This window comes from Bison bison, unplaced genomic scaffold (genome assembly GCF_000754665.1).
Source record: "Bison bison bison isolate TAMUID 2011002044 unplaced genomic scaffold, Bison_UMD1.0 scf7180017864535, whole genome shotgun sequence".
NCBI lineage: Eukaryota > Metazoa > Chordata > Mammalia > Artiodactyla > Bovidae > Bison > Bison bison.
Window position 1 is genome coordinate 6299309 of NW_011495084.1, and position 24684 is coordinate 6323992.

The 24684-nt window shown below is 34.1% G+C and overlaps 1 protein-coding gene across 2 annotated transcripts in view; it reads left to right on the forward strand.

The window, feature by feature from the left end:
- Positions 1 to 24684, forward strand: part of LRRIQ1 (leucine-rich repeats and IQ motif containing 1) — a 205296-nt gene that overhangs the window by 59830 nt on the left and 120782 nt on the right. For both annotated transcript variants that reach the window (XM_010832036.1, XM_010832037.1), the window contains exons 11-13: positions 14099 to 14292; positions 15078 to 15205; positions 20156 to 20229. In XM_010832036.1, the coding sequence (XP_010830338.1) occupies positions 14099 to 14292; positions 15078 to 15205; positions 20156 to 20229 (396 nt within the window). The remainder of the gene's footprint in view (positions 1 to 14098; positions 14293 to 15077; positions 15206 to 20155; positions 20230 to 24684) is intronic.

The following is a 24684-nucleotide window of genomic DNA, read 5'->3' on the forward strand; positions in this document are numbered from 1 at the left end:
GAATGGACAGGTCCAAGGGACTCTCAAGAGTCTTTTCCAACACCACAGTTCAAAAGCATCAATTCTTTGGCACTCAGCTTTCTTTACAGTCCAACTCTCACATCCATACATGACCACTGGAAAAACCATAGCCTTGACTAGACGAACCTTTGTTGGCAAAGTAATGTCTCTGCTTTTGAATATGCTATCTAGGTTGGTCATAACTTTCCTTCCAAGGAGTAAAGCGTCTTTTAATTTCATGGCTGCAGTCACCATGTGCAGTGATTTTGGAGCCCAGAAAAATAAAGTCTGACCCTGTTTCCACTGTTTCCCCATCTATTTGCCATGAAGTGATGAGACCAGATGCCATGATCTTCGTTTTCTGAATGTTGAGCTTTAAGCCAACTTTTTCACTCTCCTCTTTCACTTAACTGTTATAGGTTTCTTTATCATTTTTTAATGTCCCTTTTCAACTGTATCAGAGCTTTCGTATTTGGTCTTGTGTGTCTGACAAAATCAAACCAGCTTTCTTTTGAACTCAGGACTTTTCTGACATTCTTAAAAATTATTGGGAACCCAGTTAGCTTGCATTTATATGGGTCATATATATCAATATTTACTGTATTAGAAAAAACTGAGATGTGTGTTTTTATTTGTTAATTCATTCAAAGTTTAATAAAGTCTTTGCATTTGTAACAGTTTTAGAATAATGTATTTTTAAACAAAAAAAAAATACAGTGAGAAGAGGGTCATTGTACACATATTTGCAAATCTCTTTAATGTCTAACTTAACACAAGACAGCTGGATTTCCGTGTGTCCTTCTGCATTCAATTTGCTACAATATCACACCTCATGTAACCTCTGGAAAGCTCCACTATACACTCTTGAGCAAATGGGAGTAGAAAAGACAAATGGCCTCTTAGAATTATTATGAAAACAGGTTTAACTCCATGAAATCTTTAAAAAGTATCTCTGGGTAGGGACACTGTACCACACTTTGAGAACTGCTGTTTTAGTGTTTACATAATACATCTTTCTCTTACCTTTCACTTACAGTATTTCTACAAGTTCTCTTCTTGGAATTTTTGTACTATAACAGAAAAATGTGTTGTTTTGTTATTGTTTTATCTAAAATGCCTGACAAATTCAGTTTGATTTGTAGCCTTTAAGTCCCTGATAGTGTAATCAATAATTAAGTACAGTTATTGAGATATTTGAGATTCAATTAATCTATTACTATTTGATTCTATTTGTTCTTCCTTTTCTGCTTTTTTCCCCTCTTTTCTTGCCTTCTTTTGCTTTTGCTGAGGATTTAAATTATTCTATTTTTCTTTTATATTTTCAGTTTTATCTTATTTTAGTATTCTTTTGGCTTACCATAGATGTTATATCATTCCTTCTTTCTTTACCAAATCTAAGTTTATTTACCACTTTCCTCTTTATTCCAAGGCAATTCTAGGATCTTAGAAAATTTAATTTGTTCTCTCCCAACTTAATGTACTATCAGTAAGTTATTAACTCTGTGTGCATATATATGTGACTATATGTGTGTTTTTCAAAACACATGTTGCCTTAAGACAACATTATTTTATAATGTCAATATCATTTGGATTTTCCAAATTTGCTGACATGTTGAGTGCAGCACTTTAATAGCATCATCATTTAGGATTTTAAATAGCTCTGCTGGAATTCTCTCACCTCCATTAGCCTTATTGGCAACAGTGCTTCCTAAGGCCCACTTGACTTTGCACTCCACCATGTCTGGCTCTGAGGAGAGACTACACCATCATGGTTATCCGCGTCATAAAGATCTTTTTTTTGTACAACTCTTCTGTGTGTTCTTTCCATCTCTTCTTGCTGTCTTCTGCTTCTGTTAGGTCTTTACCATTTCTGTCCTTTATTGTGGCCATCTTTGAATGAAATATTCCTTTGACATTTCCAGTTTTCTTGAAGAGATCTCTAGTCTTTCCCTTTCCGTTGTTTTCCTCTATTTCTTTGCATTGTTCATTGTTCGTGCTAGTAAGGTTATGCTCAAAATTTTCCAAGCTAGGCTTCAGAATTACATGAACCAAGAACTTCCAGATGATCAAGCTGGGTTTAGAAAAGGCAGAGGAACCAGAAATCAAATTGTCAACATTTGCTGGATCATAGAGAAAGCAAGGGAATTCCAGGAAAAACATCTACCTCTGTTTCATTGACTAAAGTCTTTCACTGTGTGGATCATAACAAACTGTGGAAAACTCTTAAAGAGATGGGAGTACCAGTATCCTGCATCCTGAGAAGCCTGTATGTGGGTCAAGAAGCAACAGTTAGAATCCAGTATGGAACAACTGACTAGTTCAGGATTGAGAAAGGAGTATGACAAGGCTGTGTGTCACCCTGTTTGTTTAACTTATATGCAGAGCACATCATGCAAAATGCCAGGCTGTATGATTTACAAGCTGGAATCAAGATTGCTGGGAGAAATATCAGATAAGCAGATGATACCACTCTAATGGCAATAAGTGAAGAGGAACTAAAGAGCCTCTTGATGAGGGTGAAGAAAGAAAGTGAAAAAGCTGGCTTAAAACTCAATATTAAAAAAAAAAAAAAAGTAAGATCATGACATCTGGTCCCATCATTTCATGGCAAATAGAAGGGGACAGGGTGGAGCAGTGACATATTTCCTCTTCTTGGGCTCTAAAATCGCTGTAGATGGTGACTGCAGCCATGAAATTAGATGCTCCTTGGCAGGAAAGCTATAACAAATCTAGACAGTGTTAAAAAGCAAAGACATGATTTTGCCAACAAAGGTCTGTATAGTCAATGCTATGTGTGGTCTTTCCAGTAGTCATGTATGGATGTGAAAGCTGCACAATAAAGGCAGAGCACTGAAGAATTGATGCCTTTGAACTCTGGTGCTGGAGAAGACTCTTGAAAGTCCCCTGGACTGCAAGGAGATCAAACCAGTAGATTTAGGAAATCAACCTTGAATACTGTTTGGAAGGACTGATAATGATGCTGAAGCTCCAATACTTTGGCCACCTGATATGAACAGCTAACTCATTGGAAAAGACCCTGATGCTGGGGAAGATTGAAGGCAGGAGAAGAGGGCAACAGACGACAAGATGGTTGGATGGTATCAATGGGCATGAACATGCGCAGACTCCAGGAGACGGTGAGAGACAGGGAAGCCTGGCATGCTGTAGTCCATGGTGCCACGAAAAATTGGACATGACTTGGCAACTGAAAAACAACAATGCAAGTCATTTTTTAAACCTTTCCATTGATCTTTATTCTATCTTTTGTCTGTGATATCCCTTTCTCTTGAAGAATATGTGTGTGCACACACACACATCTGTGTATGTATTTTGAGATACCTACTTATTATTTGATATGCATTTGCTGCATTGTGATTGTATCCTATTTTATTATGGTTTCCTTGCCTAGGTTGATGTGCAACAACCTAATTGTTGATCCTTGGAAGAAAAAATTATTCCCCTTTAAAGATTGGTTTTTTTGGCCATTGTTTTCATCAGTTTACTCTGATATTCCTACTGTAGTGACTTTTGTATTCACCCTGCTTGAATCCACGGTACCTCTGGCATCTTTATTCAGTCTTGAAAATTTCTGAGCTATCATCTCTTTATATAAATGAATAGATGTAGATATATGTTCCCTCTGTATTCTATAACCCCCTTTATGTTTTATAATTCTCTGACATTTCCCTTGCATCTCTACATGTCATTCTGGATGTTTCCTTTTGACTCAAATTATAGTTCACTAATTCTCTCTTTAGCTGTGTCTAATATAATGTGCGATCCATTCATAAAGGCTTGTTTGCAGTTATATAGGTTTTCAAGTTTAAAACTTATTTGCTTCTTTGGTTTAGAATTCAATTCACACCTTATAGTACCTCATACATAAGTTTTAGATTTTAATTTTCTTTAATAGGCTCAGCAGAGTTTTGATAATTTCTGTGTCTGATAACTCTATTATCTGTATACCTTGTGGATAGTTTCGATTATATGTTGTTTTCTGGCTCTGTCTTCACATGATGTTATCCCACTGTTTAGTTTTTTTTGTTAATTTACAGTCAGAGAATACTAAGAAAAACAAAACTACAGAATCAATTTGAGGTGATGATTTTATTTTTTTTTTCTCCAGCGTTCTTTGCTGTTTAAAGCTACAAGCATTAGCAATTTCTGTTCAGCTAATCCATATTTTGGTATTGATATTATTTAATCTGGTCTTCAGTACCTTGGGAACTATTCTATATTTGTATTAATGTGTAGCACATGGAGGTCCTAACCATACGTGTAGTAGGGATTCTTGTTCCTCTTTTGCTGAGAAGAGATGTGGGGTCAATTTTGATCCCCTGGTGCTACAAGGGATCAGATTTTCCTTTTTCAGATTAATCAATATCCTGAATGATATCCATGTGTTCACCTCATCTCTTCTGGAACTTAATCCTCTCATTCTACATAATATCATTTATTCCTATGTGCCTTCAGCTACGTTTATATTTTTTCTCATTACCTAGTCCATTGTTACTGTAAACAGAATGTCTTTGCTACATTTTCTATTTTCCCCCTTCTCCTCTGAGGTCTTCTTTTGACTTACTTGGTATTTCCCACCTCATCTCCTCCTTTTTTCCCTCAATTGTTTTATAGTTAAATACTTTATTAATTTAGTGGTAACCAAAGAAATTATAAAATACACTCAGTTTATCTCAAGTTCATTGATTTTTCAGAATTTTAAGTGTATTTTTATTGAACCCTTCAAGCTACACAATTATGGTTATTTTATACAGTCAGTGTTTGCACATATTTGCCTATGTTTATTGCTTTTAAGCCCTTTATTCTTTTTTTCATTTAAGATCTTGAATCACCTTCATTCTTCATGATACAGGTACTTTAAAAATTTTTCTCTAAGAAGAGAACCAGTTTGTGGAAGATTCAGTTTTTCTGTAAATATATTTACTTAATGTTTATTGTTGAATTTAATTTAACTGGGCATATTTTTCTAAATTGAACTTCATTTTCTTTCAATAATCTATAAATATTATTTTATTACTTTTTAACTTTCAATGTTGCTTTAAGAAATCAGTTCTTAAATTTCTGAAACTTTGAGGGTATTTCCCATGTCTTTTCAAGTATTTTTTCTTGTTATTCCTATTATGAATTTTTATTCGGATGTGTCTAGACATCGGTTTCTTTTTAATTCATCCTGTTGGGGTCTGATGAAGTTATTGAACTTGTGATTTTCACTTTTAAATTATATCTGTTAGTCATTATCTCTCTTCAAAAGTTATCTTCCTCATTTTGTTGAAGTACTTTATATACAGTAGATCTTCTGACTCTTGTCTCCACATTTCCTATATTCTATCTTTCTGTCTTTCTTTACTTCCTCTGGTTAATTTCTATATGTTCCGATTAATAATTTCTAATTTACTGTTAATCCTAGTCGTTGAGTTTTTATTTTGACTTAATTCTGATTCTCGTGTGGGTCTAGGTTTGCTGGAATTTGTTATTTCTGATAACTCTTATGGCATCTTATTTCTTTGTGTATTTCATGTACTTTTTGTTACCTGTTTCTTTCTTACACTTTGTGATTTTTCCTAGTTATGAGATTAAAGTTTGTTCTTTAGAGACTTTCTCGGATTTCAAAGGACAGAAGCAATATAGAATCATTTGTGCTACATCTTTGGTGGAAGTTTTCTGCTCACCATTATCGTGAATTTGAATTGCAAACCTATGGGAGAGTCAGCTTGTGTTTATTATTTTAAAGAAAGGACTGTTTCCCTTTTTCACTGAATTTTGAGGTTCTGAGATAGGTAGTTTAATTTCCTGTCTTCTGGTTGGGTATAGCTGATTGGGGTTCCAGTTTACTTGGGGTTGTCTGTCATACTTGCTTACTGTTGGTGAATTTTAAGTTTTGTTTCCTCAAATTGTGAGGCTATAGAAATTGATCTTCATATTCATCAGATTTAACAAGTTTCCTCACTCTGAAAACTGGCTTTGCCGTTCTGCTTACTTCTCTTTGCCTACCATATCTATTCAGATTTTGGACTGAGAATTCTTCCTTAACAGCTCGTTTGGAAACACTTTAAAAAAATGTAGTTACTGTTTTTAGTTATTTTCAACTCGTTTGGAAACACTTTAAAAAAATGTAGTTACTGTTTTTAGTTATTTTCAAGGGTAAAGCTCTCACTATCTGAACAGAAATTTCTGGAAATTGAATTTTGTATCTTTTTCTAACTTTTAATCTACATAATCTTATTTTCTATAAATTATAATGTAAAATGATAAAATAACAATCCATATTCCCACCATCCAGATATAGCCAGTATTGATGAACTTTCTAGATTGTTTTTAATCCATTTTAAAAATCACTACTGTAATATTGTTTTGAAATTAACTTTATTCACTTAACAATAAATTGTGAATAATTGTCCATGTCATATTTTTTTTAAATTCTAGTTGAATTTTTCAAGTAAATGATACTTGAGCAGATATTCTGTCTATATACATTTTCTATTTCCATGAGGACACAACAGAGTCTTAGGACTCTACAAGAAGTTATGAGTTCTATATTACAAGTAAAGCTATTTTTATAAAAACAGATTTTCATATTTCTAATAGGAATGTGAAAACTGTAAATAATTTATATATGTTAACAGAAAAGATATTTCATGCCTATTTTTTCAGGAAATTAGAAAAAAATTATCACATATAAGTAATAAGAAAATAAAAACTGTAATAAGCATAGCTAATACCTGAATAGAGATTCAAAACTCTTTGAGGAATAGCAAATGTAAAATGGTAAACAAAATGACCTGCTTTATGAAGAAGATATGTTATACAAAAAAATGTGATCAAAATACGAAATCACTTAAATGAACACTATCTGTAACAATTCAGGCCATGATGCCTACTTTTTCTATGTCAATGAATCTACTTAGGATAAAGATTAAAGAAGGTTTAGATAATTAAGTAAAGTTTAATTAAATATTAAAAAAATGTTTAATAAAACCTGTGATTATTAAAGTATATGTAAAGAGGCATATATTTTTTATTCTAGTAGTGAAGTAACAGTTTATTGTTTTTGTTTAGTCCCTAAATTGTGTCCGACTCTTTTACAAGCCCATGGATTGTAGTCCACCAGGCTCCTCTGTCCATGGGATTTCCCAGGCAAGAATCCTGGAGTGGGTTGCTATTTCCTTCTCCAGGGGAACTTCCCGACCCAGGGATCCATCTGTGTCTCCTGCACTGGCAGGTGGATACTTTACCACTGAACGACCTGAGAAACCCTCATGGACATTGCTCCATTGCATTTTTATATGTTGGTTTCTGCATTTAAACTAGAGGCTAACTTGATTTTACTCCTTCGTAACTGGTTTCTGCTCAACTACCTGAATAATATATCCTTTGTCCTTGATTAATAAATTCAGCAAGACATCTTATTGTCAGTAAACTCACATAAGTTTTTCTTAGAATATAATGTTTTTAAACTATAGATTTTTCTTCCTTAATTTCTGGAAATTTTTTTTTTATATAAATTTGAAAGCTTTTTTGGCTTAGTTCTATTTCTCAATCATAGATGATCTACATTTTGGTTGACTTTGTCATGTCTGTTTTTATCTAATTAATGTAATCTATGCCATTTAATCTCTGCTTCTAAACATTTTATTCTCAGTATGGCTATCTCTTCTTTGTGAGCCATCCAGTCTTTAGCTCTCTGTCCTGTACACTGGTTTTTCCAAATGGTTTATCACTTCTGTTATGGTGCTATTTTGCTCCATTTGTTTACCTACTTCTGTTATTTTAGTGTATTTGAATTCTCATTACATTAAATTTCTTTAAATGTTCTTTCCTAGCCCAAAACATTTTCAACATATTTTCTTCTTTCTCATGTGTTCTTCAGAGTAGGATCCTTACTGTATTAGTTAAATATTTTTCTGAAGCGAAGTATCCCCAAATTTAGCAGCTTAAAGCCACAGACATTTATTACCTCCTGTTTTCTGTGGATTGGGTATCTGGAACTGGCTTGGTCGGGTGGCTCTGGCTCAGGTTTCTCTTGAGGTTGCAGCGCAGCAGTGTCACTGGGCTGCCATCACCTCAAGGCTCAGTGAGGCTGAAAGGCCTACTTTCCATCTCACATTCACATGGTTGTTGGCAGACCTCAGTACATATTTTTTAGATGATTTCCTTCTCTTTTCTTCATTAGGCATACACACGCACGCACAAATGCACATCTTCCCCATCCTCCCACATTGTTAATAGTTAGGCCAGTGTGGTACACATCCTGCCAAATCTCTTTTGCCATTTCACTAAATTTCCTCTGAAATTTTGATCTTGAAATCTAACACATATGCCCTCCTGTCTATGAACAGTGTTCCCACAATTTGTCTGTATAGCAAACCCTTCTCATGATTGATAGCATCAGTTTGTTCTCATTTTTGTTCAGTCCAACCACCATTTGGTGACAGTGGTAGTCAGAATTAAATATAGAATAACAATTCTATTCAGTACTTGCTCTGATTTTTTAAAAAATACATTGTTTTTAAAATTATTATAGAATAAGTACACTCTCATTTAAGAGGAGAAGGAAATGGCAACCCACTCTAGTATTCTTGCTTGGAGCATCCCATGGACAGAGGAGCCTGGTGGATTACAGTCCATGGGGTCACACAGAGTCAGGCATGGCTGAGTGACTAACACTTTCGCATTTAAGAATTAAAACCTAGAGAAGTATACAGTGTATACAGTTTAACTTCTCTCTGCTTCTTCCATTCTCTTTCTTATTTTGAGGAGTAACCACCATTTACAGTTGCTTACAAATCAATCTAGGCCTTGTTCAATGTAGTACAGTCATACAGGTGTATATTTAATATAAGGTATACTCAATAGCTAAAATCCTATGTATGCAACTTGGATTTTACATGCAAAAATACATCATGGAATTCTTCTATGTTAGACTAGTTCATATTGAAGATTATACATATTCATTTTATAGATGCTCCATGATTTATTTGGGCTTCCCTTGTGGCTCAGCTGGTAAAGAATCCACCTGGGTTTGATCCCTGGGTTAGGAAAATCCCCTAGAGAAGAGAAAGGCTATGCACTCCAGTTCTGGCCTGGAGAATTCCATGGACTATATAGTCCATGGTGTCACAAAGAGTTGGACATGACTGAGTGACTTTCACATCATAATTTATTTTACTATTCCCTTTCTGATAGACATGTAACTTTTATCCATTTCTTTGCTTTTTAAATAATATGGCAAGGAATCTCTCTCTATGTTACTTCATAGTTGTGTGTGTGTTACTATATAATTGATTCCTAGAAGTAGACATGCTCAAACATTCCTTAGTATCTGAGGCTTGAAATCATGGTAATTTCACCAGATTAGATTCTCTGATGGAATCTCTAAGGACAACTGTACCTTCTCTGTATATTGATAGAGATTCATGACGTCTTAATATCTGAAATTGGCTGATTTGTTGTTGTTTGGTCACTCAGTTGTGTCCAACTCTCTACAACCCCATGGACTGCAGCACACAGGCTTCCCAGTCCTTCACCATCTGCCAGAGTTTGTTCAAACTCATGTCCATTGAGTCCGTGATGCCAACCATGAGATCCAACAATCTCATCGTCTGTCATCCCCTTCTTTTCCTGCCTTTAGTCTTTCTCAGCATCAGGACCTTTTCCAGTGAGTCAGCTCTTCCCGTCAGGTGGCCAAAGTATTGGAGCTTCAGTTTCAGCATCAGTCTAATTAGCTGATGAGTTTTAATTCTTCCTTAGCCTAACATGTCACACCCTGATTGTTGTTTCTCACATATTCAGGCAGTGCTGAGTGGTATGTTCAAGGAACAGCCAGGAGGTCAGCTTGTTAGAATGAACCAAGAGAAAGGGATAGTAGAGGATTAGTTCAGAGATGGGATATTGTGGGCCATTTTAAGGACTTTGAAGGGTCTTCTCACCATTATCAAATATCTAAAAAGTAGTCGACACTCACTGTCTCCCTCCCACTGCACTGTGGCTTCCCTTCTATTACTCCATGGGGACCTCTAGCAAAATTCTTCTGCTGCATCATTACTTGCTAAGGCAGTGGCCTTTTCTCCTCATTTGCCCACTCTGGCTCACACTGTCGACTGCATATAATTTAGTGTAAATAGAAATACCTTCGATAATTGTAAAATGTATATTTATTCATCACTGCCATCAGCACAGAATCTAATTTGCCTTTTCTTTTCCCGATTATTCTCCTGCTTTATGTGCTGTTTCCTTTTACTTTTAGCTTTTGTGCCAGATTATTTGCCTTTCTTCACTGTGTAACCTAAAGTTTCATGCTTGGTTCTCCTCTTAGGTGACTCTTGAAAAGTTTCACAAGTGCATTCCCTGCTCTAAATGAGCTAATAGAAAATCCTGTTCTTGATTAGCTCTAAGAAACTTAAGAGCAATGTGCATGGCTTTAAAAAATATTAAGCTTATGGAAGTAGATTGCTTAAGGCATTTCAATATTTGATAAAGGACATTTTATACAACTACAAATTAATATTAATTAGCATTTCCTTTTGATTGAAATTACTTATTTGCTTGAGCAGGTTAATTGATGTTCAGTTCAGTTCAGTTCAGTAGCTCACTCGTGTCTTACTCTTTGCGACCCCATGAACCACAGCACACCAGGCTTCCCTGTCCATCACCAGCTCCCGGAGCTTACCCAAACTCATGTCCATTGAGTCGATGATGCCATCCAACCATCTCATCCCCTGTCATCCACTTCTCCTGCCCTCAATCTTTCCCAGCATCGGGGTCTTTTCAAATGAGTCAGTTCTTCACATCAGGTGGCCAAAGTATTAGAGTTTCAGCTTCAACATCAGTGCTTCCAGTGAACACCCAATGAACACAATGATTTCCTTTAGGACGGACTGGTTGGATCTCCTTGAAGTCCAAGGGACTCTCAAAAGTCTTCTCCAACACCACAGTTCAAAAGCATCAGTTCTTTGGTGCTCAGCTTTCTTCACAGTCCAACTCTCACATCCATACATGACCACTGGAAAAACCATAGCCTTGACTAGAAAGACCTTTGTTGGCAAAGTAATGTCTCTGCTTTTTAGTATGCTATCTAGGTTGGTCATAACTTTCCTTCCAAAAAGTAAGCATCTTTTAATTTCATGGCTGAAGTCACCATTTGCAGTGATTTTGGAGCCCAAAAAAATAAAGTCAGCCACTGTTTCCATTGTTTCCCCATTTATTTGCCATGAAGTGACGGGACTGAATACCATGAAATTACTTTTCTGAATGTTGAGCTTTAAGCCAACTTTTTCACTCTTGTGTCATCTGCATATCTGAGGTTATTAATATTTCTTCTGGCAATCTTGATTCCAGCTTGTGCTTCTTCCAGTGTTTCTCATGATGTACTCTGCATAGAAGTTAAATAAGCAGGGTGACAGTATACAGCCTTGGCATACTCCTTTTCCTATTTGGAACCAGTCTGTTGTTCCAGTTTATTTTGATCCACACAGTCAAAGGCTTTGGCATAGTCAATAAAGCAGAAATAGATGTTTTTCTGGAACTCTCTTGCTTTTTCCATGATCCAGCGGATGTTGGCCATTTGATCTCTGGTTCCTCTACCTTTTCTAAAACCAGCTTGAACATCAGGAAGTTCACAGTTCACGTATTGCTGAAGCCTGGCTTGGAGAATTTTGAGCATTACTTTACTAGCGTGTGAGATGCATCCAATTGTGTGGTAGTTTGAGCATTCTTTGGCAATTGACCTTTTCCAGTCCTGTGACCACTGCTGAGTTTTCCAAATTTGCTGGCATATTGAGTGCAACACTTTCACAGTGTCATCTTTCAGGATTTGAAATAGCTCAACTGGAATTCCATCACTTCCAGTAGCTTTGTTCATAGTGATGCTTCCTAAGGCCTACTTGACTTCACATTCCAGGATGTCTGGTTCTAGTTGAGTGATCACTTCATCGTGATTATCTGGGTCGTGAAGATCTTTTTTGTACAGGTCTGTGTATTCTTGCCACCTCTTCTTAATATTTTCTGCTTCTGTTAGTAGATATGATTACAAAGAATTCTAAACAAGTATTTTCTGTTTTGGCAGATTTTAAATTTGCTCAGTTGTGTCCGACTCTTTACGACCCCATGAACTGTATAGTCCATGGAATTCTCCAGGCCAGAATAGTGGAGTGGCTGCTGGAGTAGCTGTTCCCTTCTCCAGGGGATCTTCCCAACCCAGAGATCGAACCCAGGTCTCCCGCATTGCAGGCAGATTCTTTATCAGCTGAGCCACAAGGGAAGCCCAAGAATACTGGAGTGGGTAGCCTGTCCCTTCTCCAGTGACTCTTCCCAACCCAGGAATTGAACCAGTGTCTCCTGAATTGCAGGCAGATTCTTTACTAACTGAGCTATGAAGAAGCCCATATTGAAGCTAATATATATTTATTATTGTATGTTATATATTATTTCTAATACTTTGGAGTTGATAGCATATGTTGGCTCATTTTAGTCAAATATAGGGCAGAATAATTCACTCCTTGATAACATCAGATAATAATTTTCTCTTGGTCATAATTGCTATTTTATATTACAGGAAAATACCAATACATTAATTCTAAATAAGAATTTTAAAAAACGCAATTATTGTCTGGATCAAAATTTGAGTCTTTCTTTTGTTCATTTGGGTCTTCTATGCCTTTTCCTGATTCTCTTAGGTATTGCAAAATTTTTCATTATGTGAAAATTTACATTTTAGCATAAAATTTTTCATGAGAAATAATCATCCATAACATTAAGTTGCTTTATTTTACTCCAACTATTAGATATACTGTAATTAAAAATTTTTTTCTTAATATGTATCTTTTTGAAGTATTTTTATAATATACTCAGAATTCTAGTTATTACAGTATCTGAATTTGTAAAAGATAATACAAAGAATTAAGTTTTCTTGTGAAATCTTGGTAATATTACTTGATTCTTCCTTTTATTTATCCATTGTAGATATAAACAAACCATCTGCCCTTTCTGTAAATCACAGTATATAATAAAAAGATAAATCTTGGATTAAATGCTTTAAATTCCTTCAGGAACAATTAATTACATTTATTCCCAATTTTAATTTGTATTCATAATTATGTTTCTTTTAAGATCATCTTTTAATTTATTATCATATAACATTTTTGGAGAAAAACTATTTCATCATTTAATTGAAAAAGATACTTTGTGCAGACTTGACAAAAAATCAGAATGAGGTTCAGTTCTCTAATGTCTAGTTCAATGACTCCCATCTGCATGATACTCACAGAAGACATTCTGCTTGCTAGTACTTACTCTAAACCTTAAGTTATATTTCAGTTTCTGGAAATGCTTATTTCACATAACAGAGTAGTAACTATGGAGAACTTATATAGTAGAATGTTCACTCTAAATAAAATTTTTTATATTTTTAATATATTCCATGAAATTTTTACAGACTTCCTTAGCATCTCTTTCCAGTGATCACTTATTTAAACAACCTTCTCAGTTTTTTCTTTATAGTCACTGAGCTGTAGTCTAAGGCTCCTCTGATATTTTTTAGATGGAAATCATTGATTTTTTGTTTATTTGTGTAAAAAGAAGGCCACTGTCACAATCTTATAATACCAGAAAAATATACTAATATTTTATTGATATTAATAAGTTATACCTATTTCATTAGTGAATCTAAGGTAGATATTTCAATGGTATGAAAATTACATTCTATTAATATATAACCAACTTAACCAAACATTCAAAAGTCAAAGACTCTGAAACTGAATTTAATACTGTTACTTTTTCAATGATTACACCCCCTTCCTTGTTATATTTTCATTTGAAATACAGCATTCAATGCCCAATATATGACTTCTAGTATTTTGTTCAATTTTGAAGTGGTATATAATTGTCATTCAAAAATATGTCTCTTCGGTATAAGTTCAAATAATAATGCATTTTACTCTTACACATATTTTTTCCTCAGAAAATGGAGCTAAGTCTTGTAATTAAGAATATTCGGAAATAAAAAGATGCAGTCATTTAGCAGAAAGTTGAAACTCTAGAGTTTGGAAGAATGTATGATAAAGTGCCTGGAAAATTTTTCTTCCAGGTGGCTTAGAATCACTGAAAAATCTTCAGCAACTGATCGTGGACCATAATCAGTTAATCAGTACGACAGGTCTTTGTGATACACCTGCCCTTATGTACCTGGATTGTTCACACAATCATCTTACTGAAGTTGAGGGCATTGAAAACTGTGGACTGCTCCAAATACTGAACTTACAGGGAAATTATCTAAGTGAGGTAATTGATTTGGATTAATTTGATTAACACAACATTTTTCTTTTGCTGCAAATATCAACCACACATTTTAAAGGCAGTTTAATTTTTATTCTTTTTGCTTATCAACTGAATTTGATTACCAGTTTAAACTATTATGTACTTTTCACTATTTTTTTAAATTTTATTTTATTTTTAAACTTTACAATATTGTATTGGTTTTGCCAAATATCGAAATGAATCCGCCACAGATATACATGTGTTCCCCATCCTGATCCCTCCTCCCTGTTCCCTCCCCATACCATCCCTCTGGATCATCCCAGTGCACCAGCCGCAAGCATCCAGTATCGTGCATCAAACCTGGACTGGCGACTCGTTTCATACATGATATTATACATGTTTCAATGCCATTCTCCCAAATCTTCCCACCCTCTCCCTACTTTTCACTATTTAAAAACTGTTCAACATTATTACAATATCTTATAAACAAATGAATTCAACATTAGTTTTTAATAATACTAAAATATATTTCATAACTTTTCAGTTATGATTCAGTGTATAAGTGGGACCAAATTTATCTGCAATTGTAATTAACATTTGTCATGAAGGCTTTTAATTAAAAATATGCTAATTATGAAAATTATTGGAATTTTATTTATAATAACACTCTCAAATATTATACTTTGATTTATGATATGCTGTTTATCAGAATATATCTGTTAGTTTTGGTAGGGTTTATATGTTTAAATTTGTTTAAATGATAAAAATATTTTGCTTAATATAAGCTAATAACTCAACTTTAAATATAGCTTCCATTCTTGGGGAATCACGTTCTTCTCAGAGAATTGCACTTGGATGATAACAGCATTTCAACTGTGGAAACATTTTCTTCATACTGGCTGCCTTTACTGCAAATCCTGACTATCTCTCAAAACAGGTACAAGTATAATTTGCTTTATTAAGCTTAAAGGCAGTGAATGATTAATGTAAATGTATGAGCTTCATAACAAGTAGAAAAGCTGTTAGGTTTTTCCAATAATTCAAGGAATGTACATTACAATAACTTGGTGCATAAATTATAAATCTATCTTCATGTATTGACATATCCTCAAATTTTAGTAGGATTTTAATTGTCACTGATCTTACTCATTTTGTTCCTTCTCACTCAAAAATGTACTTATGGAAATTTCTCAGGGCAGATTTGTTTGTATTTGTAAAGATACCCTCCTTGGAAAATACAGGAGGTAGTTAATTTAATTCAGAAGGATGTCTCATTCTCTCAAATGGTACTTATTAAGTCCTGGAAGAACAATTTTTAATCTGCTCTCAACTTGCATGTCTTTTTGAAACTGTTAAGACAGATTTAAATTTGATTTCCCTAAGGATATAAAGTAACACTTAAAAAAATACCTTAATATTAAATCGAGATGGGTACCTGCCACAGAAGATCCATTTGAAACCACCAAACATCTGGATCTTTGCAGAGAATAGCTGTCTAAAACTGAAACTGAAACAGGAGTACAAGATGTATATGCCTCCCTCTGTTTAATATTTCGTTGAGGCCTATTAACTCTAATATGATTAGTTTGGTCATCAAAGGCACAAGAAATAAGGGAAAGGAGCTATCTTTTACAAGAAGTTGTTTCTGCGAGTGGTATAATTCTTGCAAAACAAGTGAACAAAGACAACTCATTGTTTTATATATATATATGTATATCCCCTCCCAAACATAATTTTCTTTCAATTTCTGTCACAATAGTGCTCATTCTTTGAGTCCTAAATGATTTGACTTCTACCCATTAAACTATTCCACAATTTGACATATCAAAAACTGAATTTGTGTTTTAAAATTCCTTCTAGTTGTTCTAATCATATCTGAAATATGAAAGTTGATTTGCCTTTAAAAAGATGTTTATTCCTGAACAGCACTGTCAGATAATACTATTTAAGTAATTTAGACCATCACAAACTTATCGGATCTTTTCACAGTATTTTTCAGGTTAGAAATACAATTTCTGTAGAAATACTCAGTTTATGCTTTGGACAGACGGAGTAAAGCACTCAGTTACTGACATATCTAACATTTTATAGAACTAGATTTCATGCCACATTGATGAGCATAATAGTCTTAAAGAATTTAGAAAATATTTAAGACATCAACATTTTTGAGAAATAATTCCATTATTTCTGTGGACAATTTAAATCGTCAAAGGAATATTCTGCTTTTAAAAATTAAAGTTAACACTAGCTAATAGACTTTTGCACTATCAATATGATGTGCCTTTCTCACATCAATTATAGATGACCAGGAATTTTATAAAATGAACTATTTAAAAAATTTTAGATTTGATAACAATAACTGGGATACTTAAACCAAATAATCCTTATTTATAATTTTGTTTGCAGCAATTAGCTTCTTAACACTTGGATATTCAGGTGGTGTTTGCTATATTGGGCGATACAAAACTGAGTAACATATGTCCTTACCCTCAAAATCTCTTAGAAATAAAAGAACAATCTGGTGCACTTAGCTATATAAAAAAGTGGTAAAATTATATAATATATATTATTTTGCATTTTTGAACAATATCACTTATATTTGAAGGTTTTTTTGTGTGTGAGTTTCTGAAAGCTTTTAACTAAATAACCTACCATTTTGAGAATTAAGTGAATAAGTCCTGAGGGCACCAGGGAAATGTGATTGATAGAAATAAACATGTAAATTAGTGAAATTATCTCCTAAAATCAGTGAAAAAATAATCTTCATACTAGGTATTTTTCACAAGAAGCTAACACCATTAACTGTAGAAATTACCCATATGATGTTAAGCTTTTACCATGTGAGTTGACTTTTTCAGAACTACTTTAGGTTTGGTAAAACTCAGGATCAATAGATCTGGCTGGGTTTGAATTCTGAATTAACGACTTACCTGTCAGTTGACACTGAGCAAATCTTTTCTCACTACCTGATCCTCAGTTTTTTCACATATAAAAGGTGTGGTGATACCTACCTTACCTATTTTACAGGATTTTGTGATTATTCAAAACAATACTGTATGTCAGTACATGTTGCAAACCTGAGGAGAATTTTATAAATGTGATATTTGGATTTGTGGTTGGCATGTCTTTTAAAATGTACCTATTTTTCTTTTAATTTTTGGTAAATATTTTCATCACAAGGAAGAAATTATGTATCCATATGCTTTTTTCCAACAAATCAAATACATATAAAGAATGATGCTTACTGCTTATTGTTTGAAATACTTGTTTCATCCTGACTTCTGTTTTGAATTTTCATTAGGACATGTAACTGTTTTAAGTTTTTCTCAGTGGAGTTCTAACTGGAAGACTCTCCAGCTTCATAAGTCTTTCCTCTTCCAGTGAGACTCTAAGTAGGAGCAGAAAGTGGAAACTATTTCCCATTGGCTGCTCATTGTACAAATCTTTTGCTTTTTGTCGTCTTTGAAATTTATATCTTTTTTATGCCCAGGGCTAATGTGACAAGGTCAAATGGTATTAGGTTTTCACTAATGTCCTTTGTCTTTCTGGTTTGAATTTTCTTGGAAAAAAATATACACAGAATGTCAGTAAAAGGAAAGTTATAGAGGTTAAAAAAAATGATTCTACTATTAGGTTTCTGCCATCCTAATGAATAGTCATAAAGGTGAATGAATAGCCAGTTTTCTTGATTAAAATTTCAAAAAAAAAAAAAAAGAATGTGATTCTAAAAGCATGGTTCTCTGAAAAGATAAAATTCTGATATTATAAAAAATATGTAGTTAAACCAAATATTTCTTTACCTCAAGAAATACTTTATTTTTGCAAAGAGAATTTTATTTTCAATTTTAAAACTTGATTGGTTATTTTTAGTTGATGTCTCTTATAACCTATATATTACCAAATGTTGCCACATATAACTTATTGGTTAAAAACATGAGATATTCTGACAAAAGAGAAAAACTCAGTATCTATTAATCTTTCAAAATCCTTTTAGCATAAGGGCAAATATTTAGTATTAGAAATATACTAAAGGTAAAAAAAGTAAGAATTTGCTTTTAATAAATGTATTTATTAGAACTGTATTTTCACTTGAAGAACTTAACTTTCTTACTTGTAATAATGATCTAGAATGCCTGAGTAGGAAATGTCATAAAATTAGAACTCAAAGCCATTGATTATGTATTGAAAAAGTTTTATATTTCTTTCTTTCTTTTTTAGAATACATGTGATGTTTCAGTAAATTTTGCTATTAAGGAATGTATATGCAGATAATGAACCATATATACAAATGTAATGACCAATATTTGATCACTTTTTCTTTTATTACCTTGGATATTTTCCCCTGGAATTAGTGTTGCTCAGGTAGTGTTAATAGTAGTATTGTACTTAGGATTGAATATAATCAGAGAAATCTTCCAGTCTCCTTATTTAGTCTATTTTAGCCTCAGTAGCATCTTCTGTTTCTCTTCTAATGTAGAACAGGATAATACAGGAGTTAAGCTCAGCACATGGGTTGGCTTTGTGACATGATGCTTCCCGTCACAATATTATCCTGTAAACTTCTGATCTTAGAATAATAGTACTTTTTTTTTTTTTTGCTGTTGTTGTTGTTTTTACCGTGGCAAGATGTTGGTAGGAATAAAGATGTAAAAATCTCTGCCAGGACAACTAGAGGGACATTATAAACACCAAGAAAGTAAAAGTAGAAGTTAACCTCTTTTTTGTTTTGTACCAGAGATACTCCTTTAGTAAAAGCTTATTCTGAACATGTATGAATCTTCAGCATTTATAGAGGGTATTAATTCAGAAGACTTTTTTATTTGTGATGAGAATATATTTTATACAAAGAAATTTTCATCTTTTTTAAAGATTTAGATGAACTAGCTTAATTTTTATTGCCAAGTAGCTAGGGTAATGTGATGCTATGTAACAAAGAAAGTGTAATCTTGTCTTAGTTTGAAATGCAAATCAAACTAAAATTAATTTTCCCTTCATAGCTTTTTGTTACTAATTGTGAATATTTTCAATATTACTTATATTCCTTATTTAAATGTGGGGTATTAATGATAGTTGTATCTTAAAAAATGATAGAAACTTTTAAAAGCCAGAGAAAAGTTTACTGTTATTAGAATTTGAACGTGCTTATATTAATGAATATGAGTTTTAAATATTAGTATATGTTTGATAAATTTAAGTATTTTATCAATAGAAAACATTTTCTATTATTATGTTCCTTAAATGCATATTTCCAATTTAAAAACAACCCCAGTGTAACTTTTATACTTACAAGACTTATAATACTTTGAATCTAGTAAGGGAAACTTTTTCAAATTAAAAACAAAGTTATTGATTCTAATTAAAGTTATATTATTAATATGTAAAAATAAATAATCTTATGTTTGTTTTTTTTTTTACTTTTAATGGTTTGTTATATGTTTGAGCCAGAGAAAATACATATAAATTATGAATTCTTTATAAATTTATTCATATACAAAGACTAAACAAAACAACAGAAAGCCCATTTATTCTTATTTTAATACCAAGTACACATTAAGCTTCCTGATATTTATTATTGATATTAGCAATTCCATGATCATTTCTCTTTAGAAATAAATATAAATATTTACATATTTGTATATATTATTATAAATATATTATAGAATAAATATTTAGCATCTTATAACTACTGTATTTTTTAAAAGTACTTTTAGTTAATGTTACATTATTGTATTTTATTGTGAAAATGCAGCTGTTATGTATTTCTTCCAGAGTTATAATTTATAACATTATATTATTGCGTTAAATAAATATATTATTGTATAATTACATCAATAATATTAAGAACACTCCAATTTAAATTTTCTTTAAATTCCATTTTGGTTTTCAGCTTGACAAAAATCGCACCACTTTTTCATTTTGTTTCTTTGGAAAAACTGGATGTCAGCAACAATTGTCTTTCTGGTAAGTTTATAATAATACATAGTTGTTTCTCAAATAATAGGCTTTTGGGTTTCTGTTCTAAATATGATAAGGAAATCTTCTGGGTAGATGTATATAACATATCTATACCAAATGGTGTAGAGGAGGAAATTTTTCTCTTTTCTCAAACTGGGCCTGAGAATTAAACTGATGTAAATCAGATAAATAGAAGAAAAAAAATACAAGTTTTAATTTTTCTTTTTTTTTTTACTTGTACATGAGAGTCCTCACAAGAAAATTAAGACCCCAAGAAGCAGTTAAGGTTGAACTTACATAGTGAGTTGGACGAAGAGTAGTAAATTGTGAAAATGAGAGGAAGCCGAGGGGCTTGGGCACTAAGGTAGTTAATTGGATTGAAAAGTGCCTAGGAAATAAAGGCTAGTTTAACAAGCTTGTTTGCATACATATCTCTTGGCCTTAGCTTCCCATCCTTAAGACAAGAATGTCTCTTGCTTCTGTTATAGGAAAATATCTTTCACATGGGAATTTAATTTCTTGCTTTTAAGAAAAAGAAGGAAGATTAGAGTGCTCTTAAATTTGCTCCTTTTTTTTAAGTGCATTTTAAACCATAGTCAAGGCTATGGTTTTTCCTGTGGTCATGTATGGATGTGAGAGTTGGACTGTGAAGAAAGCTAAGCACCGAAGAATTGATGCTTTTGAACTGTGGTGTTGGAGAAGACTTTTGAGAGTCCTTTGGACTGCAAGGAGATCCAACCAGTCCATCCTAAAGGAGATCGGTCCTGGGTGTTCTTTGGAAGGAATGATGCTAAAGCTGAAACTCCAGTACTTTGGCCACCTCCTGCGAAGTGTTGACTCATTGAAAAGACTGTGATACTGGGAGGGATTGGGGGCAGGAGGAGAAGGGGATGACAGAGGATGAGATGGCTGGATGGCATCACCAACTCAATGGATGTGAGTCTGAGTGAACTCCAGGAGTTGGTGATGGACAAGGAGGCCTGGCGTGCTGCAATTCATGGGGTCTTAAAGAGTTGGACACAACTGAGCAACTGAACTGAACTGAACTGAACTTAAAATAGTCAAAATGCCAGAATGGCTTATTAGGGTGCCATGTATTATAAACTCCTTTGAATGTGTGGTGAAATAATTTAATTAAAATTTTCTTTATACTTTTAAACTCATATTACTTCCATATCTTTCTGGTAAACCTTGGAAAATGTGAGAATTATATTCTTATTTAAAATTCATATATCCTATACCTATAAAAAATTAGTCTAATGAAGATAAGTAAACACATTTGTCTAACTTGTTGACACCTAACCATTACAGAGGAGACATCCATCAAAAGTTTATTAAAGAATGATGTATTGATTTGGTTAAACAATCCCTTACCCTCAAACTTCACCATCCCCAATTTTAGTCAGTCCCCTTGTAGAGATAATCACAGTTCTAAATCTGTCACCATAGGTTAAATCTGACTTTCCTACATCTTTATATTAAAGGAATCAAATAGTATGTTCTTTGTTGACTCTAGATTTTGGTTGGCATTCTTGGGATATTCCACCACATCAGTTGTTCAGTTGTTTTTATCAGCAATATGTTTTTTTTTTTTTTCCTGATGTGTGGTCCATTGCATGAATACATCACAGTTTGTCCATTTTCCTGTTGATTAATATTTTGTTTGCTGTTTGGGGTCAGTTCAGTTCAGTTGCTTAGTGGTGTTCGACTCTGCAACCCCATGGACCGCAGCACTCCAGACTTCCCTGTCCCTCACCAACTCCTGAGGTTTGCTCAAACTCATGAACATCCAGTCAGTGATGCCTTCCAACCATCTCATCTTCTGTTGTCCCCTTTTCCTCCTATCTTCACTCTTTCCCAGCACTGGACTTTTCTAAAGAGTCACATCTTCACATCAGGTGGCCAAAGTACTGGAACTTCAACTTCAGCATTAGTCCTTCCAATGAATACTCAGGACTGATTTCTGTTAGGATGACTGGTTGGATCGCCTTGCAGTCCAAGGGACTCTCAAGAGTCCTCTCCAACATCACAGTTCAAAAGCATCAATTCTTTATAGTTTCTTTATAGTTCAATTGCCACATCTATACTTGACCACTGGAAAAACCATAGCCTTGACTAGACGGACCTTTGATGGCAAAGTAATGACTCTGCTTTTTAATATGCTGTCTAGGTTGGTCATAGTTTTTCTTCCAAGGAGAAAGTGTCTTTTAATTTCATGGCTGCAGTCACCATCTGCAGTGATTTTAGAACCCAAGAAAATAAAGTCTGTCACTGTTTTCCCATCTGTTTGCCATGAAGTGATGGGACTGGATGCCATGATTTTTGTTTTTTTGAATGTTGAGTTTTAAGCCAGCCTTTTCACTCTCCTCTTTCACTTTCATTAAGAGGCTCTTTAGTTCCTCTTTGCTTTCTGCAGGTGGTGTCATCTGCATATTTGAGGTTAATGATATTTCTTCCAGTAATCTTGATTCCAGCTTGTGCTTCATCCAGCCCTATATTTCATATAATGTACTCTACATGTAAGTTAAATAAGCAGGGTGAAAATATACAGCTGTGATGTACTCCTTTCCCAATTTGGAACCAGTCTGTTGTTCCATGTCCAGTTCTAACTGTTGCTTCTTGACCTGCATACGGTTTCCTCAGGAGGCAGGTAAGGTGGTCTGGTATTCCTATCCCTTTAATAATTTTCCATAGTTTGTTGTGATCCACACAGTCAAAGGCTTTGACATAGTCAATAAAGCGGAAGTAGATGTTTTCTGGAACTCTCTTGCTTTTTTGATGATTCAATGGATGTTGGCAATTTGATCTCTGGTTCCTCTGCCTTTTCTAGATCCAGCTTAAACATCTGGAAGTTCTTGGTTCATGTACTATTGAAGCCTAACTTGGAGAATTTTGAGTGTGTGAGATGAGTGCAACTGTGAAGTAGTTTGAGGATTTCCTTTTGTTGGGATTGGAATGAAAACTGACCTTTTCCAGTCCTGTGGCCACTGCTGAGTTTTCCAGATGTGCTGGCATATTGAGTGCAGCACTTTCATATCATCATCTTTTAGGATTTGAAATAGCTCAGCTGGAATTCCATCAACTCCACTAGCTTTGTTCATGGTGATGCTTCCTAAGGTCCACTTGACTTCATATTCCAGGATGTCTGGTTCTAGGTGGATGATCACACACCATCTGGTTATCTCAGTCATTAAGACTTTTTTCTGTATAGTTTTTCAGTGTATTTTTGCTACCTCTTCCTAGTCTCTTCCGCTTCTGTTAGGTCCATACCATTTCTTTCATTTATTGTGCCCATTTTTCTTGAAATGTTCCCTTGGTATCTCTAATTTCCTTGAAGAGATCTCTAGTCTTCTCCATTCTATTGTTTTCCTGTTTCTTTGCATTGATCACTGAGGAAGGCTTTCTTATCTGTCCTTGCTATTTTTTGGAACTCTGTATTCAGATGGATATATCTTTCCTTTGCTCCTTTATCTTTAGCTTCTCTTCTTTTCTTACCTATTTGTAAGGCCTCCTCAGTATACCATTTTGCCTTTTTGCTTTTCTTTTTCTTGGGGATGGTTTTGATCACTGACTCCTGTGCAGTGTCACAAACTTCTGTCCAGGGTTCTTCAGTCACTCTATCATATATAATCCCTGAGTCTATTGTATAGTAGTAAGGGATTTTATTTAGGTCATACCTGAATGGTCTAGTAGTTTTCCCTACTTTCTTCACTTAAGTCTTAAGTTTGCAATAAGGAGTTCATGATCTGAGCCACGTCAGTTCCTGGTCTTGTTTTTGCTTATATAGAGCTTCTCTATCTTTAGCTGCAAGGAATAAAATCAATCTGATTTCAGTATTGACCATCTGTTTGGGGCACTCTGATTATAAAGTTCCTATGGAAATTCATGTACAAATACTTTTGTAACCTAAGTTTTCAGTTTTCTTGGATATATGTTTAAGGATGTAATTACTGGATAATAGAGTAGATACATGAAAGTCAAAGTGAAAAGTATTAGTCACTCAGTCATGTCCAACTCTGTGGCCCCATGGACGGTAGCCCTCCAGGCTCCTCTGTCCATGGAATTCTCCAGGCAAGAATACTAGAAGTGAAGTGAAGTCGCTCAGTCGTGTCCGACTCTTTTTGACCCTGTGGACTCTAGCCCATCAGGCTCCTACATCCATGGAATTTTCCAGGCAAGTCTTGGAGTGGGTTCCCATTCCCTTCTCCAGGGGATCTTCCCAAGCCAGGGATTGAACCTGGGTCTGCTGCATTGCAGGCAGTTTCTTTACCATCTGAACCACCAGGGAAGCCCCTGTTAGTGTATACTTAACTTTATAAGAAACTAATAAAACTGTTTTCCCAAATAGTTGTAACATTTTACTTCCCCACATTAGAGTTCCAATCACTCCGTTCTATAGGGTTTTGGTATATCATTATATTATCTCGTTATGGTTTTAGTTTGCACTTCCCTGATGGATAA